The 16,560-nt window shown below is 43.2% G+C and overlaps 1 protein-coding gene across 28 annotated transcripts in view; it reads left to right on the top strand.

Moving 5' to 3' along the window:
• Positions 1-16,560, top strand: part of ADGRL3 (adhesion G protein-coupled receptor L3) — a 490,120-nt gene that overhangs the window by 385,212 nt on the left and 88,348 nt on the right. For 24 of the 28 annotated variants that reach the window (XR_010998235.1, XR_010998234.1, XR_010998236.1 and 21 more), the window contains 4 exons: positions 294-599; positions 2,297-2,400; positions 11,329-11,514; positions 14,237-14,275. Coding sequence is in view for 25 of the 28 variants with exons in the window: in XM_068187649.1 (XP_068043750.1) it covers positions 294-599; positions 2,297-2,400; positions 11,329-11,514; positions 14,237-14,275 (635 nt within the window). In the remaining 3 variants the exon portion in view is untranslated. The remainder of the gene's footprint in view (positions 1-293; positions 600-2,296; positions 2,401-11,328; positions 11,515-14,236; positions 14,276-16,560) is intronic. The other 4 variants (XM_068187635.1, XM_068187641.1, XM_068187643.1 and 1 more) reach the window with 1 other exon arrangement.

Here is a 16,560-nt window from a genome sequence, read left to right as displayed (position 1 = left end):
AATACCAGGAAGTAAAATGGTGAGGGCATAAAATAAAGTGCTGCTTTGTTTTCATCAGACATTAGTGCTTTTGGAAAATCAGTTGTGCTCCAGTGATCATTACCCCCTTGTGTGCATCTCTCACTGTTTGCTCCAGCTTCTCTATGAAAGGCGGCTTGTGCAGAAAGCCTTGCCTTAGTCGTAGCTCCAGTTACACCCTTCAGGGCCCTGGAGTCATCAGAGGGGACATCCTCAGGACCTAGGCTTGAGTCCTGGTCCCTTCTTCTTCCTAACCAGCTCTGTCTTTGTTTCAGGAGTATCAACGTCGGGGGCTCTGGGCCCGGGGAGCACCACTGCCAGCACCACGCCGCGGGTGGCCACCAGCACCACTGGCCGCACCACCACCACGTCGGCCTCGGGCAGGAGGAACAGGAGCACCAGCACGCCATCCCCCATGGCCGACGTCCCCGACGAAATGACCACGCACCTGCCGCCCGCCTCCTCCCAGCTGCCGCCGGCCGGGGCGGAGAGCTGCGACCCCATGGAAGCCCGCGACATTATGTGGTCCCGGACTCGGCAGGGCCAGCTGGCGAAGCAGCCGTGTCCTTTGGGCTCCATAGGTGAGTCAAGGGGAGGGAAGACACAGCAGGCTGTCTTCACTTCCTGTGACACCTTGTCAGTGTGCAACCAGTACTAAAAACCTTGTGAGGCTGTGCGTGATGTGCTGGAAGAGCCTCTGCTTCCAGAAGTTGTGTACGATGTGCCTTATCTGGTTTTGCCTGTATTTGTAACCCCTGGGCTCACTGACTGATGTGTTGGTGGCTAATTCTTTGCTTGTTTTGCTAAGAGAGGGGACAGTGGGTGAAATCAACAAAAGTTGTACTTTGAAGCTCCTGAACCAGTGTGAGTGATTTTTTTAAACTGCAGCCAGCATCCAGTATGATCAGCTGGGAAAGTGGGGGAGGAAACAAAGCCAAATCTTTCAAAATGGTTTATTGCTTATTGGATTTTGCTCCTTTTCTTCTGCTCTTCCCGCAATTGTTTCCTTGAAAAATATTGCTTTTGGAAATTTTCTGTCCAATTTGAAACATAATCGCATTGAGAATGAGTTTTGGCATGTGATTCAGTTTGCTGTGTTTTAACAAATGCAGTTTCTAAAAATAGTTATTTTTCATGCTAGTCTTGGTGTCCAGCCCCAAAAGTTCTCTTTCAAAGAAGAAATCTTACAAGTGGAGGAAATTACCTGAAAATGAGGGCTGAAGGGAGCTGACTTGCAGAGGGGAGACTGCTAATTCTCCACTCCTGGAGAGCCATTCACACCTGTGTATATGAGTACTGACTCAGTCTGGAATTTGATGAGGACAGACAGATAAAATATATGTTAAAGTATGAGGAGCATGGAAAGGCATCGGGTGAGAATAGGTAAAGAACATTTTTGTTGTCTTTCCCAGCCCTACTTGGTCAAATTAATGCAAAAAGTATGATGTAATTCCCAGAAAGGGGAAAGGATACTCTGAACCAAAGCTGTAAAAAGGAAAAGATGGAAAAGGAAAATGAAGGCTGGATGCAGGGAGTCTTTTCCTAATCACAAGAGCTAAGGACTGTATGAAAATAACTAAGGAAAATATAATAGCCCAAGTTATGGATAGGGGATGGCCAATAAGCCTTTCCCATGTCTAATTTCAGTGATTCACACAACTTATTAAACACTGTGATACATTAGCAGTGATGCACTTCTCTTTGTCTGAAAGGGTCTGAGGCATTTTGCTGTCCTTTCCAGCAGGGATTAGGCAGCTCTTCCCAAACAAAACTCTCCTCTAAAGTCCCTCTTGACAGCTGGGGGCAGACAGTAAACCCCAGCAATATATCTTGGCATTCGTAACATTCAAACTTTTGTGTGTTTCCACACAAATGTTGTAATGATGATTCAGAGCCATAAAATCTTCATAAAGCAGCAAGGAATATGAGGCACAGGGTCTGATCCCTAATCACCAATGGTGGGGCAGAGCACTCAAGGTGCTGGCTCAGTGTTCGAGATCTACTTCTGATTTCTTAGTACTTGGCAGCTTTCCTGCAAGTCCTCTGTCTGTAATTGCTGTTTGCCAACTTAGAAATTAAATCCCTGCACAACATCATGGGTCTTTTATGTCTTAGGGCCCTTAAAGGACCAAGATGATGGGAGACTAGGACGTTGAGATGACTCAGAAGTGTCCTACTCAACACCTGAGCACTAATAAGTTCCCAGAAGCCTTTGACACAGGGTGCTGGGGGCAAAATGCAACCAGTCACACTGAACACAGCAACTTTCCTATTACAGGTGTTGCCACTTTCCGGTGTCTCACGCCTGACGGTATCTGGGAACCCCAAGGACCTGATCTTAGCAACTGCTCTTCACCCTGGATCAACCACATCACTCAAAAGGTAAAACCCTTCCCATGTGTTGACCACTCTGAGTCTGCACAGTGACCTTGCTCAGCTCCCTGGTTTTCTCACACAAAGAACCCAAAAGGATCAACAGTCACGCAAAAAGCATGAACCATGCATAGCAGCCAAGAATTGCAAGGAGAAAGCAAGTGTCTCATGGAAATTAAGGCAGAGAGGGTAAGGGAAGGCAAAGGAGAGGGACTGAAGGGTGGAATTAAACTAGAGTGAATGACATTTCTTGTTCATGGCAAGCAAAGGAAGAGGGAGGAGGAGGTGGGTGGACATATGGAAAGTACTGAGCTGTTGAAAAAGGAAACGCCCTTTCATGCATCCTCAAGGATTTTTTCATGACACGCGAGCACAGGATAAACCCCATAGTTAAGAAATCTTTACCAAAGAAATGCAGGCTCAATGTGAAATGTTTGGTTTGTGCCTCTGACTTTCTGTTTTTATCTTCTGCCCAAATTATAAAAGAACTGGTGGAATAGAAAACAATGCTGCAGTAATGCTTATCTTTTGACTCTTAAGTCCCTTGATGAATGTTTTCTAGCACTTCATCATTTATCAGTGTTAAAAGTGCATTAACATGTGACAATAGAAGTTCAAGACAAGCAGAGCTTATTTGGTAGCAATATGTTGAGCATTTCTGTTATTAATGCACAATGGTGCTTTCAGCTGATTTTTTTGCAGAGACCAGATGTGTGTTTACGCCACGGAGTCTGTGGGCTGAATCTTTATTATACCAATTTGTGGGGATTTATTCACTCCTTTAGCCAGAACGAGCAAGTCCTGGCATTGCAAGTGAGCTGTGCTGCGGCACAATAGTGACACAGAACTCCCAAAGAGCCACTGGTCAGTGGGATAGGGTCATCCCAGAGACGAGACTCTTGGACAGTCTTCTCTCTGCCCCCCATCTAAACTGAGACCTAATAATCTGTGAATTGCTGACATTGGTCATCCCTATCTTGCTTCATCTGTGCTTATACCCATCCCTCCACGAAGGAAAACATCAGTTAATGTGGGGCTGCTGTGATATGGCACAGCCACTACAAAACCTGTGGTCCTTCTGTTCCTCTCCTGCTGTACACCCAGTGAGCTGATGAACACAGGCTGCCTTTGCTGGCATTAGCAGCTGTGTGCAGCTCTTTGTTTTATGACCTACATACTTACCCCGGAGGGGTTAATATTACTTACTCCAGCCATAATTCACCCAGGCAGCTGGGAGACCTCTTGCTGCTTGGTGAAGATGACTAGGCCGTTAGCCATTAGCAGAGGGAAATAATAGCCTGCACTGATGAAATCTCCATCAAGGTTAGGCTTATTTTATTTGAAACCCTAGCTATCATTTGCGTAACAAATGGGCCCCATTTAATTTGTTACGTGCTTTCAAAGCAGGCTAAAATTGAACAGACAAGTTTTCAGAAATGCCCAGCAGGTTACAACTGGGACTAGATTTTTTTTTTTTTTTTCTCTGAAGGAATTTAGTTACGTTCAGTGCTGAATACCTTCTACCAGTCAGTAGAAAGGACTTGGAGAATCTGTAACATGACCCTGGATCTAAGATTTTTGCCTGAGTGGGAATTCATTGGGATCTTGAGATATGTGACCCAATCTCAATGACAGCTGTAACAAAACACCAAGACTTTCCAGGAGTGACTTTTGAGGGGAAAGCCTTGCAAGGTTTGCCTAGGGGTTTGTGTTGGGGTTGCAATCATTGGAACATTTATATTGAAAAAGACCTCTAAGATCATTGGGTTCAACCATTCACCCAGCACTGCCACATCCACCACTAATCCATGTCCCTAAGTGCCATGTCTACATGTCTTTTAAATCCCTCCAGGAATAATGACTCAACCACTTCCCTGGGCAGTCTGTTCCAATGCTTGGCCACTCTCTGTGAAGAAACTTTTCCTAGTATCCAATAAAAAGCTTCCCTGGTGCAACCTCAGGTGGTTTCTTCTTGTCCTATCATTTCTTACCAAGAGAAGAGACTGACACCCACCTCGCTAGAACCTCCTTTCAAGTAGTTGTAAAGAGGGATAAGGTCTCCCCAAGCCTCCTTTTCTCTAGGCTAAACACCCTCAGCTGCCTGAGCAGCTCTTCATAAACCTTATGCTCCAGACCTTTCCCCAGCTCTGTAGCCCTTCTCTGGACTTGCTCCAGTGCCTCAATGTCCTGCTTGTAGTGAGGGGCCCAGAACTGGACACAGCACTCGAGGTGTGGCCTCACCAGTGCCAAGTATACAGGGACAATCACCGCCCTGGCCCTGCTGGCCACACTATTGCTGACCCAGGCCAGGATGCCCTTGGCCTTCTTGGCCACCTGGGCACACAGCTGGCTCATGTTTTATGCTGGGCAGTTTTCCAGTTACCCTTCCCCAGCCTGTAGCGCTACATGGGGTTGTTGTGACCCAAGGGCAGGACCTGCACTTGGCCTTATTGAACCTCATACCATTGGCCTTGGCTCATCAATCCAGCCTGTCCTGGCCAGATCCTGTACCTGCCATGTGAGGGCACTCAGCATAATCTGCTCCATGATATTGCATCATATTTTCAATTTCTAGTCCACTAGGTCATGCCCAGTTAGCCAGGACTGCTGATAAATGATGGAAAGTGGCTCAGTAAGCTCTTCTGCCAGTTCCCTTAGTACCCTTGGGTGGATCTCATCCAGCCCCATAGACCTGTGGATGTGTAAATGGTGTATCAGGTCTGTTTTTTTTTTTTTTTTCCTGGATTGTGGGGGTTTTCTTCTGCTCCCCATCCCTGTCTTCCAGCTCTGGGTGCTGGGTACCATGAGCACAACTGGTCTTACTGGTAAAGACTGAGCCAAAGAAGGCATTAACTGCCACCTCAACCGTTTCCTCATTCTTTGTCACTATATTTCCCCCATATCCATTTTTATTGTCTTTTATGGCAGCAGACAGGCAAAGTTCCAGTTGAGCTTTAGCCCTGCTAATTTTCTCCCTGTATAACCTCACAACATGCTTGTAGTCCTCCTTTGTTACCTGCCCTTTTTCCAGAGGGCCATAAGCTCTCCTTATTTTTTTTTTTTTTCTTATTCCAGCCAAAGCTCTCTGTTCAGCCAGGTCAGTCTTATTCCCCACCAGCTCATCTTTTGGCACATGGGTACGCCCTGCTTTTAAGATTCAGTAGGATCCTTACAGTAAATACAGTTTTAAATTAGTTAAGAAATAACCAGTAGCCATTTGGTTTTCCTGCCCAAGCAAGAGGCTTGAAAATCATCACTGCATTTAAAGATGGAGACTGATTCCTCCATAAATCATGCACTGGTTTCCAACATCCCTGCTGTGGATGAGATGCTTCCCAGAGCTTGCAGATTTGCTCCAGCACCTCTCTGAAGGTGGAAAATGAGCCTTCCTCCTCTAAGTTAAGCCGCCTTCTCTTCTTGCTGCTGTGGGGACAGCTAGAGGGAGCAGTAAGCCAGCTGTGCTGCAAGGACAGGGCTGGTTACACCCTGCAGCTCAGCTCTCCTGCATTCCCAGCTTTCCTGGTCACTCAGCCCACTGCATCTGCAGCTGCAGCACAGCTGACAAAATGGGTAAAAATACTTCTTTGTCAGCCAGGGTTCAGACCTGCTCAGCATGTCTTCAGTCTTAATCTTCTTTGTCTCCCAAAAATCTGACATCTGCTGGATCCAAACTGCTCGGGAAGAATGGTGGTGGGTCCCCTGGAGGGATTTCAGCCAGGCCAGAAAGGATGGTAGGGAAATGCTGTGCTTGCTTTCATATCTGTGTAGTGAAGTAAGAATGATTACTTACTTCTCCTCTTTCTCCTGCTGTGCTCAGACTGTAGATTGGGTGTTTGCCTGCTTGCATCATGGTATTAGGTTTTACAGCCGTTTCCTAGCTTCCATTAGAGTTATTGTGCTTGATGGAAGATCAGAACAAATGTTCTCCTCAGCAATTCATTGGCCTCCTGACATTTACTTTAACTTTATTGTTGGTGCCTACCATGCCCTCATAACGGAGCGGGGGAGTGAACTTGCCAGTGCAATTGAATTATGCACTGCTACCTGGGTTATTTCTAGAGTCAGGCAGTAACAGGAAGCAAAAAGGTCAGCTTTGGATACATTGCATCATCCTGATCATGAGGTCACACATTCAGTCTCAGCCTATTTGTTTTGCCTCTTGCTTTCATCAGTGCCATCCATAGCACAGCATGTGACTTGCCTGAAGACATCTCTTCCTTGCTGCAGCTTTCAGCTGTGGGTGCTGCCTGGGAGGACAGGCACTGCTATGCTCAGCTTCAAACCTCTGGAAGAGAGGAGGCCTCTTTTGTAGCGGAACAGAAAAATTTGTGCCCTTCACAAATGCACAAAAAGCCTCAATCTGTAAATCTAAAGCACGTGCCACCCATGCCCTCCTGAGTGGCCTGGATCATGTACTCCCAAAAAGCCAGGTGAACCTTAGGATTCGTAGCACCTTCCTGAGGTCTTGTAGATCTGCTTGGTAGATCTACAAGGAGATTGAGGTTTTGTGTCATCATTGTGTCCAGGTCTGAGGGTGCAGTTGCAGTCCTGATGATACCACGATAAAATCCTCCATCCAAGTTGCTTTTGGCAGTCTGTTTTCAGAGCACCAGCATCAAATGGATGGAGCAGATGCCACAGAGGGTGGCTTATTAAAGGGTCATTAAATGCAATTTAAGTTAGTTGAATACCATGGTTTCAAAGCCACTTTTTCAGTGTTCTCTGGGTCTGCTGTACTCTGTGGAGAGCATTGTCTCTTCTCCCAGGCAGCTGGCAAAAGGACAAGAGAACACAAGCTGTGCCAGGGGAGGTTTAGGTTTTTGCATCAGGAGGCATTTCTTCACAGAAAGGGTTATTAGGCTCTGGACTGGGCTGCCCAGAGAAGTGGTGGAGTCACTGTTTCTGGAGATGTTTAAGGAAAGGCTGGATGTGGTACTCAGTGCCATGGTCTAGCTGACCATGGTACCATTTTGGTATTTGGTCATAGGTTCGACTTGGTAATTTTAGAGGACTTTTCCAACTTAAATGATTCTGTGATTCAGAAATAAAAATGGATTGGATGGTAGATCTGCTCTGATTCTTTTCCGTGAATGCACACACATATATTGAAATTCCTGCCAGAGAAAGAAAAATGCCATGAAAGCTTTGCAGTGTCAGAAGTTAGCCCACAGCCCCTCTTAAAGCCTTGTTACCCGACTGCTGGCAGCTAATGGTGCCTGGTGAAACCTTTCAGATGTTGTTCCTCCAGAAAAAAGCATCAACTTTATGGTCTTTCCAGCTGACCAGTCCATCTCTATGTTAATGTTTTTTAAAATCCTAGTTCAGTCTTTCATGCCATTTTTTTTGCATCAGTTTGCCTCTTCAGAAGGCTGCAGGAAAATGCTTTTGCCTTTATGATTACTGGTGTTTTAGTTCATTTGCTCCCTTCTCAGCATATGTCTTATTTCTTCTGAATTTTCCTCCCTAAATACTTATTTTTTTGCAATTTCTCTCATTTTTATTCTACTGTCCTCTTCTGCAGTTGAGTTTCTTCTGAGAAAGGTAGGACTGAAACAGTGAGCAGTGCTGCAGGAGGGTCTTTCTTTGTCTTTCCAGACAAAACTCCCTGCTTCTATTTGCTGACATATATGAAAGAGGCAGGAGAACATGTCCTCTCAGAAAACTATTATTTCACAGTCTTTTCACTCATAAGAAGGTGCAAGATAGTGGCACAAACTTGGAAAATGTTAGCAGTGTTACACAGGGGAATTTGAAGTGTGCCAATGATCATTTGTAAATCTGGCCTGAATCCTGTCTTCTCAAAGGGAAGAGGGGAGGAAATTTTTTGGCAGACCTATAAAACTATGTTTTGTGAGTTGGCATTATTGACAAGGAACATGTTTTCACTCCTTCAAATTAGCATTTCCAGACTGTTTTTAATCAGGTTGTAAAAGGTAAGAAAAAATAGGCCAAAAAACCACAGAAACCAAAAATTTGGTTTCAAGTTTGGTTGGAACAGAATGTTTTCTTTTATCCCAGAATCCTATTTAGTTTTTAAATTTAATTTTTTCATAATCAAGGTAGAAAATGTTAAAAAGTAGTCTCTTCTCAGGGAGCGATATATTATTTTTAATTCCCTTTATTGTTCTCAAGCCTCACAGTAGAAAGGTGCATTTTTTCCCTACTTCTTACTTGCTTCTCAATATCAGCTTGAGCCATGTAGAACCTCTAGGGGTTGTTCCTGTATTCATATGTAGCTATGTCAATGTTTGGTTTAAAGAGTATTACATGTTTTGGAAGAAATAACATAAAGAGCTCATCTTTCATGTGGCAATAATGAAGAGAACGATGTGGAGAAGTAATTTATAGAAAGGAAGTAAGTTAGTAATGCATCCTCTTGGGTAGCAGTAAGCTTTGCTGAGCATTATGTAGAATTAACCAAAAAAAAAAAAAAAGGAAAAAAAAAAAGAAAAAGGAATCAGTCCTGTTGTTATAAGAGACCAGATACTTATCTTAGCCCTGGAATATTCAGCCAGCATTTGGGACTTAGAAGTTGGGTTTGACAGCACTGCATAGGAGACATTTCAATTTCAGCAGAAAAAGCTCAAAAGAATTGGGGAAATCAGCATTAATGTGTCGCACAGCCATCATTCTAGACATCCCTCTCATGCACGTGGCTAGAGTGGAAAGAGTGGCTCAGCACTGCTGTAGTGACTTGTAGCTGCATGTTCTGTGTGACTGTGTTTAGATGTGGAATTGTCAGTGCTAAGATGTAGATTCATTACCTGCCAGCCAAAAACATTTTCCCAGAAAGAATGGCCCATATGTGTTTTCAGGAAACCTGAGTGTGTAAGATAACTTTGGGTAAATACTTCTATGGCCCAGGAGTTCACAGAATCTGAGCTTTAGTGTGCCTTTTTCTTGGTCATTTCTTCCATTGCTGCCTATTTTTTGTGTTGTTTATTTGGCCACAGTGTAATTCCTCAGATTTGCAGTTTTTAGGGTCAGTCCAAGAGAAAAGGAAAAGGTTTAATTAGTGGCCAGCCTTTATTGCTTTTGCAGACAGATAGGAACAGCAGCAGCCTGCAGGGAAAGAAAACGCTTCTGTTTGCCTTTGTAGCAGCTGAGCTGCATTTTCTCTGAGTGTGCCAGTTTGCACAGGTGTGTGGTCCAAGGGAAAATGTGAACATCAAATTTTGGGTAGCAGGATTTTTGGTTTTACTATGGTGTATCTGTAAAAAAATACTTTGAATTCCTACAGTTTTCTGCAGAGTTGATGCAAACACAATGTGTCATGATGCTTGCTAAGCTTCAGCAATGAACTGCAGGAAAATGTTGAAATTGATTTCTTTATGTAAAGGGATTTGATGCAGTCATTCTTTCAAGTTCTGAGAGCTAACAGCAGAGGTCAAAATTCAGCCTCTGTGCTGATGTGTGGCTTCCTTCAGCTGCTTAGGAGAGCAGGCAGCTGTAAGAATAGGATCTGGTTTCTATGGCATTAGTCTTCTGTGTAACAAGAAAGAAATAATTCAGTTTTTGAATGTATCTTATCATTGCTCTGATGAGAAGAACAACACATTATCTCCTTTATTTATCTTCTCTGTATCATCATATGCGTTAATTCCCTGAAGACGAACATATGAACATCTTGAGTTAGATTTCATTAAATCAGATTGGCTTTTGCTGTCAAATTGATGGAAGTAAGTTATTCATTTATAACTCAGCTAATTAATTTACAGAGAGGTAGAAGCTCAGCCTATAATCTTTCCCTAGAATCTTGCTTTTATAATAAGCACCAGAAAGTGAGGGAACAAGAGAAATATCTGATTTCTAGCTGTTGGTAGATAAAACAATTGAAAATTCATATGAAGAGCACAGCAGAGTTTGCCATTGAGCGTGACAGAGAAGTGGGAGCTTCATTTATCTGTCATCCTGTATAATTTCTCCTTGTCCCAGGCATATTCCACATGAATTTGCATTCTAGATCACAGACTGGTAGATAATTAATAAAAGACCAGCAACTTGCAGTGGTATTTTTGTAGTGGGCTGCTCGTGAAAAGGAGATGGAGCCAGCTGCCCTGTCCCAAATCCCCATGGCACAGAAGAGGAAAGGAGTACCAGACAGGGAGAGCAAAACAGAGCAAGAAAGGGGGGAAAGCACAGAGAAAAAGTGAGAGTTTCCCAAATAATGACAAAGTGAATTTCCCTGCAGGTTATTTGTGAGTTTTGTGACTCAAGTAGATGATACAAGTCTTCTAGTAGAAGATTCAGCCAACTGACCTGCTGGCTTTTCCCTTCTAGTGGACCTCTGCTTGAACCTTTTGCTGTAGAGTTAAGATGTGTTTACATGTGCTGAGAGACACTAGCCTCATTATCAGTGGCAAGTGATGCTTAGTGATAAATGTGCACCTGATTATTAAATCAATAAGGTGGAAATAGTGAACTACTTTTTCCTCAGGTTTTTCTCTGTTATGTCATCTAGTTTTGCTCCTCTTACAAGGAACGCTTCTGTGCAGGAGTTGTAACAAAAATCATCTCTTCACTATCACATAAAATTCAGAAATCAGAAACCGCTTTTTCTTAACAGGAGAGGCTACTTATAATGGTTTGCTTTTTTCAAGTGGCACTGTAAGCCAATGGGAAAAGCTAATTAAAGCCCTCATTAGCATGGAAATCCCATGGAAGAGTGAGAAATAAAGTGAGAAGAAATTGTTGAAGCCATCATGGTTGACTGGAAAACCCATGCTCTAAAAACTATTAATAATCAAACCACAAAGACTCTTGTTGTAGTTGACTTCTTGGGAAATGCTTCTACTCTTTCCTTCTCCTTTTCTTCATCTCTTTTCTTCTTCTTCTTGAGGGGAGTTGACCTGGTTAACAATGTTTGGTTGGAAGGCACTGGAGTGGTGTGTTGCCAGCAGCCGGGGACAACCTTTCTCTTTGCTTTCTCCCCTGCAGATGAGGTCGGGGGAGATGGCTGCCAACATTGCACGGGAGCTGGCGGAGCACACCAGGAACCACCTGTACGCCGGGGACATCGCCTACTCCGTGTCCGCCATGGTCCAGCTCGTCAACCTGCTGGACGTGCAGCTCCGGAACCTGACTCCCGGCGGGAAGGACAGCGCCGCGCGCAGCTTAAATAAGGTGAGAACGACGGGGCCTTTTTAGCAAGAGCCTGTCACTTAGCCCCAGAAGCACCTTAACTGCACTACAACAGTGCGGTTTCTGTGCCCACAGTTTAAGAAGAATTATTAGTCCTTTTGTCATTTCCAGAAGTAAGTGGAATTGCTGCATAGCACTAAAGGTGCTAGGAGTTTCCAGCTGTGGGAGAAAACGAGCTGTGGACTCTGTAAGAACGCATTTAAAGCTGAGGGTTTCCTTAGTGAGAAGCCCTTTTCATCACTGAATCTCATGTAAACACATGGGATAGGACTTACCTAGGATTCTGACGGTGAATTGTGTGGGCCTGGTTGTCAGGACAAAGAGCAGCTGGACCCTGGTGACTATGAGCACATGTTATATTGGCCACCCAGTTAAAAAAAGACACAGAATTTTGTTCTCAGCTGCATATCAGGCTCTGACAGTTCTGGCATTCATGTAAGCATGAACAGAACTTGGTCCCAAGATTGTATGAGGAATAAGTGATCCCAGCTAAACCTGAAATTTTTTAGGTGTTTTATGAAGAATGGTTTTCAGAGATGTAACATGGTCTTTTTACTTGTAAGTTATTACTGTAGACTGATGCTGTTTTAAATGTAAAGGGCTTCAGGATTTCTTGAGATTTCAGTTGCATAGGAGCTGAACTCCTGCATCTCATGTGCTTTGCATGTGCTGTGAATTGGGTTATCCTGATGCTTTTATTTAGTGCTGCTTCCAGCCATTTTTGTAACAATGTAGGTGATAATTTTATTAACTGTTACATCGGCATAACATTATTTGTTCTAATCATACTATGGTTCTTTATTGAAATGGTGGTGATGTCTGACAATTTTGGGTAAAGCCAGCAATTAATGTCACCTACTAACAGGTTTCATGGTTGTAGTCTGCTTCTTGTTCTGGGTACATCCCAGCCATACCCAACATTTTGTCAATTCAGCTTTGCAAGCTCATATTTTTCATCTCTGTTTTATCTCACCTTATGATATTTGTTTCAATTACATGAAATGGGGTTGTATCATGGAGGCAGGAATGAGTTACTGAGGGGAGGGGAAGACTGGGCAAGGCAGAGCTCCTTGACTCAGCTGTCACTTCTGGGGTCCCCACTGCAGGTTTCTTCCCCCTGTGATCAGCTTTGCACAAGCAACACATACAAATCAATTGCATTCCACATTAAAATTCTGGACCATGTGAAGTCCTGCAAAACAGCGATGCGACTCAGTGATCCAAATGACAGGCTCAGTAATTTACTTGCTCTCATTCCCCACTTAATTCTTTAGAAGAGCAACTGCTCTGTGTTCATTTAAGAATGCATGAATTCAACTTGGAAGTAGTATTGGGCAAACAAAAGGCAGCAGAGTTACTGCTCCATTTTCCCCTTCACTGATCAAGAGTATTTAAAAAAAAGGAAAAAAAGTAATTTGCAAAGAATTTTGTTTAGTGCTGTTTAGTCAGAAAGAAGAAATAAAGTAAGCACTAGCCATTAAATATCCTTTTAATCATTAAAGGAAATGTGCTGTGGATCCAAAAGTAATCACCTGTGCTGTTTTGTACTGGTGGGTTTTTTTTACAAGCTGACATACAACAAAATGAAATAAACTGGCATAATCAGAATTTTTTAAAGCCATCATCTTTCAGGAACCATTCTTCTGTCACTAAAAGCTTTATGATTTCCACTGGATCAGGCTTAATTAAGGTGATAATTGTTCCATTTTAGACTGGGAAGACCCCTGAGTGTATAGCTTTGTAATTTTCAGCAAGGCTTTCTTTGATCTCCATTTGTTTCTGTAAAGTCTTCGTACTGGCCAGATTTACCCAGAGGAAGATTTCTACTGTTACAAATGGATGAATTAGAAATTGAAATTAGGCACTGCATGATACTTGGGGGTTTTTGTTTATTTTGTTTATTTCAGAGCCTCAAAACTCTTGAGGACAAATTTGGCTCTCAGCTGTACTAATGGGATTGCACTGCTGTGTGTTGAGAGCACAAGTTGTCCTGAATCTCTGTTGATGTGCAATTTCCAACCAGGCACATCAGCAAAAACAAACCCAGCCAAGCCAGTGGCTCTAAGCAGCCTGGTTCTGTGAGCTTTCTTTGCAGTGATGCAGAGCTCACCAATTCCAGCTCACTGCTGCAGACTGCCTGCCAAGCCCCAGGTCTGTCAGGATGGGTCTATACAGGCCCAGGCTGTATCAGGATGCAGTCCTGCACAAGTCTTGTTCCCTGGGGTTGGTCCTGCTCATCTGAAGCTTGGTTGTGTTTCTGTGGTGACACTGTGGTGTCAGCACTGTCTGACTGCAGAGCCCACGCTCCTCTTATGCAAATAGCCATCAGCCTCATCCTTTTCAGCCCTGTTTGACATGGAAATGTCACATGACAATGATCTCCAAGCTGTAAGGAATACATCATCTCTTGAGTATCTCTACTAGACTTGAGAGTCTTCTACCATCTAACAGCAGCTCTTGCAAAGTTGCCAGTCTGTGCTTCACTTCACTGAAAAAGGTCTAACACACATTTCTGGAGCCAGTCCTTCCAGTTTTCCACTACTGACTAACTCACGCTCACTCCTTTAGTTTGGTTGGTTTTACAGGAGCTGTTTAAGAGATAAATGAGGGGGTTTTCACAGGCATTTTCTTCATTTTTTCCCTTGTTCTGTCGCTAACTTGTTTTTTCTATTCCGTCTTTAATCTGCTCTCTCTATGGACTCAGCTTCAGAAAAGGGAGCGCTCTTGCAGGGCCTATGTCCAGGTATTTCTTGTGTTTTTAATACACGTGTCCAGTTGTTTGACTGAATGACTGTGAAGTGGGTCTTGTCTCTGTGAATAATCTGATTATTACCACCTTTGTGGCAGCAAGTTCTAAGGTTAAGGTTACAGGATAATAATGTCATTTTTTACCTCACTGACCTGCCCCATTTCTCTCAGACTTGACAAAAATTTGGGATAAAATCTCTGAACCAGAAAATGTTAAAAAACACAAGAGAGATCTGACAAGTTTAATCTGGCCATCTGAATGAGCAGGACAGTATGGAGATGTTCAAGTAGAGAATGCAAAACTGCTGCTCACAGAGGTGTCTCCAGACCAACTGGATTTTTCTTACAGCGTGTCATTCATGTTACTGCCACCTGCATTTCCTTAGTTTTCCTTCTTCCCCTTTTACACTTCTAAATTCAGAGCAATTCAAAGTGGCAGCACTTGGCACGAGGGAGGAGGTAGAATTGTAATGAAATGCAGAGTGTCTCACAGAGAGATGCTGGAAGGAGGAGAGTGCTGCAAACAATGCATAGGGTGATGAACATAGCATCTCATGAAGTTCACCCAGGTCTAGCCTGACTTTCATAGGCTTACATTGTGTTTGATGTGAACAAAGTCAAGCCCCAGCATTCTGGAAAGGTCACACTTGTGGGCTTTTCAGGAGTGAGACCTCGGGTCATCTTATTAATCCTGTCACCTTGCCTTATAGCATTTGCTCCAGTGTTTTTTTATATAAATCTATTTGTATACTGTAGGTCAGTTAATGCTGGTCTAAGAAATGTGAATGTTTTACCTTCTAATCTCTGTCTTGTGCTTGTGAATGTTGATATTGTTCTTTGGGATGGTTGTTTGTTATTTATATGTATATGTGTAGCAGGCATAAATGAACTCTATGTTTCTGGAGGGGTTTGTCTGTACCTGCATTTTCCTGCAAAATTCCACTCCCTGCAGTCTGTACTGACTTTATTTTGTGAGCAGATATTTCATTTAGCAAATGGAATTAGATGGTCTGGATTTCTAGAGCGTTAGAAATAAAACAGTACTGCTCTGTGCTGGTAGGCTGTCTTCCCTTTGGAAAACGCCACAAGAGAAAGTCACCTTTTCCCTTCCAAATACATTAATGAATAAAGATGAGTTATGGAGTTACACGTCCCTTGTCTGAGATCCAGAGAAATCAACTAGCAGGCATTTGAAGGAATTTAGGAAAGTTTGCAGTGCAGTGCTCACTCCCAAGCTAGCTACCTTCTGTACTGCTATCACTGGTGAGACTTCCTTGACTCCGGGCTGCACAGTCCTGTTGGGGACATTGGGTGCTACCTGATGCATAGCTGTCCTTTCCCCTGGCTGCACAGACATTCTCCACAGAGTCAATGCACACTCCTGCTGTTGTGTTTTTTCAAACTGTAGTGATTGGTGAGTTTAATATACCCTACAGAAAGCTTGGCCTTGATAGAATAAAGCCTGAATACTCTGCAAAAACTTTAGCTTACCCTTAATTTCAAGGACTCCTTTCCTTTCACTTGGAAAGGTTGCTTGCATGTTTAAGCATTAATCATGCATCTACTTCTTCAGTAGATAAAAACTGGTGAAAGCTCATTGCTTAAGCTGTTAAGTATTGATATGGTCAAATCTGGTACATATATTGAAGAGGACAGTCCTGTAAAAGAGGGCTTGAAGAATGAATTAGATGACCTAATTGAACCTTTCTAGCTCTGCTTTGTACTATATGGAAGTAAAGTAACGTATCTCAACATATTTTCATACAGTATGCTTCCATTTGGAGAAATTTGTGGCTAAAGTAATAAAAAAATCCAGTGAGGAAGAGGTTGTCTGTAATAGCAATTAGATGTGACTGCAGATAGTCCTGTTACAGGCGACTCATCCTTTACCAGGAAGTGAAATGGCTGGCTGAGGGAATTTAGCAGAGATTTTCCAACAAATCTTAAGTGGTGACCCCCTGGGCTCTGTAAAGTCAATGGAACATGGGAAGTCACTGGAACATACGGCATTGGTGGCAGAGAAATAGAGTGTTCAACTTTGCTGACATGATTTCCTCATGCTTATCCCATTATTGTGAAGAGCATTCCTGGCTGAATTTGGCTCAGTGGGCTGGAAGTGTACCTTCAATTCTGTGTTCCCTAGACAAAGGAAGGTACAGTATGGAGTTTATGCGAGAGATGTCCAGGAATTGTGAATATCAAAAGTGCTTTTGAGGAAAGGTGTTTTTTTTTGGAAGGAGGACGATGACCTGAAAAGAGAATAATTGCTAAAATCAGTCT

Source organism: Anomalospiza imberbis, chromosome 4, assembly GCF_031753505.1.
Source record: "Anomalospiza imberbis isolate Cuckoo-Finch-1a 21T00152 chromosome 4, ASM3175350v1, whole genome shotgun sequence".
In the NCBI taxonomy this organism is placed as follows: Eukaryota; Metazoa; Chordata; class Aves; order Passeriformes; family Viduidae; genus Anomalospiza; species Anomalospiza imberbis.
Note: the sequence above shows the minus strand (reverse complement) of the source record. Positions and strands in the feature narration are given on the sequence as shown.